General features: G+C 37.0%; 1 protein-coding gene across 1 annotated transcript in view; it reads right to left on the bottom strand.

The window, feature by feature from the left end:
• The window catches only part of LOC105548445 (chromosome unknown open reading frame, human C9orf84), a 110,984-nt gene that overhangs the window by 81,518 nt on the left and 27,958 nt on the right, over nucleotides 1-1,508 (bottom strand). Inside the window, exons 5-6 of the mRNA XM_011992463.1 lie at nucleotides 1,428-1,508; nucleotides 801-912 (exon numbers count right to left, since the gene is read on the bottom strand). Of these exons, the coding sequence (XP_011847853.1) occupies nucleotides 801-912; nucleotides 1,428-1,508 (193 nt within the window). The remainder of the gene's footprint in view (nucleotides 1-800; nucleotides 913-1,427) is intronic.

Here is a 1,508-nt window from a genome sequence, read left to right as displayed (position 1 = left end):
GGGGTTTCACCATGTTAGCCAGGATGGTCTCGATCTCCTGACCTCGTGATCCACCCGCCTCGGCCTCTCAAAGTGCTGGGATCACAGGTGTGAGCCACCACACCCGGCCAAAAAAATGGTTTTTAAAGTAACTTTGTGAATGCATCTAATCAATATGGGCCTAGATTTCTGAGCTTGTCCAACTGCAAAAAGTTATTGCACTCTCAACAGCTAGAATTCTTTACATACTGATATTATAACCATTTTGTGTGCTATTGAAACTAAATGCATCTTTAAGAAGTTTGGCCTTTAATATGCAAAAAATGCTATCATCCTTGTTAAACACTGGCAGAAAACTAAAATTCAGTTTTGGACCATCTATATTCTTACTTCACAGTATTCTCATTAGCTCAAGTACTATTTTTTGTGTATAACTCACAAATCAGTATTTCTAGTTCCAGTGTCAATTTTTTAAACTAGACATGACTACTTAATTTCCTATACCAGGCATATTGATTAGAATTATTGGAAGAGATTTTAAAGTTCCCTATGACTGGCCTGCACACCAGACCAATTAATCAGAATATGTCTGTGTAGAACTCAGGCTTCAATATTTTTTTAAACTATTCAGGTAATTCCAACATACAGCCAAGGCTGAGAACCACTATTTAGAAGGAAATTTGACTTCTTAATTGATACATGTTCATTCAATTACGAAATATTTTTAATCTGACAATTGTAGACAATGTATATTACAAAAATTTTACAAAAATGTGCCTCACTACTTTTACTAACATGTCATTGAAAGCCAGTATTACAACCTCATTTAAACGTATTGTATCTTCCAGTTTCTCCTGACAAAAGTTCACTTTATCCATACAAAAATCTTCTTTCACAAAAGCTTCCAAAGTTTCTTGAAGAGAGAAACATTCCCTTAAAAAAAAAAAATACATTAATTAGTGTTTATTAAAAGCAAGTCACACACTAAATGTAGCCAACCAAAACACATAATCACTAAAATTAAAGTTGAGGTAAAACAATGATAAGAATTATTGGCTGGGTGTAGTGGCTCAGGCCTGTAATCCCAGCACTTTGGGAGGTTGAGGCGGGTAGATCACCTGAGGTCAGGAGTTCAAGACCAGCCTGGCCAACATGGTGAAACCCCATCTCTACTAAAAATACAAAAATTAGCTGGGCGCAGCGGCGTATGCCTGTAGTCTCAGCTACTTGGGAGGCTGAGGCAGGAGAATCGCTTGAGCCCGGGAGACGGAGGTTGCAGTGAGCCGAGATTGCGCCATTGTATTCCAGCCTGGGCGACAGAGCAAGACTCCATCTAAAAACAAAACAAAACAAAATAAAACAGTATTGATAACATCTAAGCTTGTGATCATACAAAAACCTTTTCACCTCTTAAAAATATTTACAGCATTGGTCAATTAAGTAAGTACCTGGAAAAATTAACTTCTGTGAAGATCTGTCCTTTGAAATCTAAAAGAGGATCCTTTACCAAAAATAGTTTTAGTCTACTC

Source organism: Mandrillus leucophaeus, unplaced genomic scaffold, assembly GCF_000951045.1.
Source record: "Mandrillus leucophaeus isolate KB7577 unplaced genomic scaffold, Mleu.le_1.0 Scaffold410, whole genome shotgun sequence".
Taxonomy (NCBI): domain Eukaryota; kingdom Metazoa; phylum Chordata; class Mammalia; order Primates; family Cercopithecidae; genus Mandrillus; species Mandrillus leucophaeus.
Note: the sequence above shows the minus strand (reverse complement) of the source record. Positions and strands in the feature narration are given on the sequence as shown.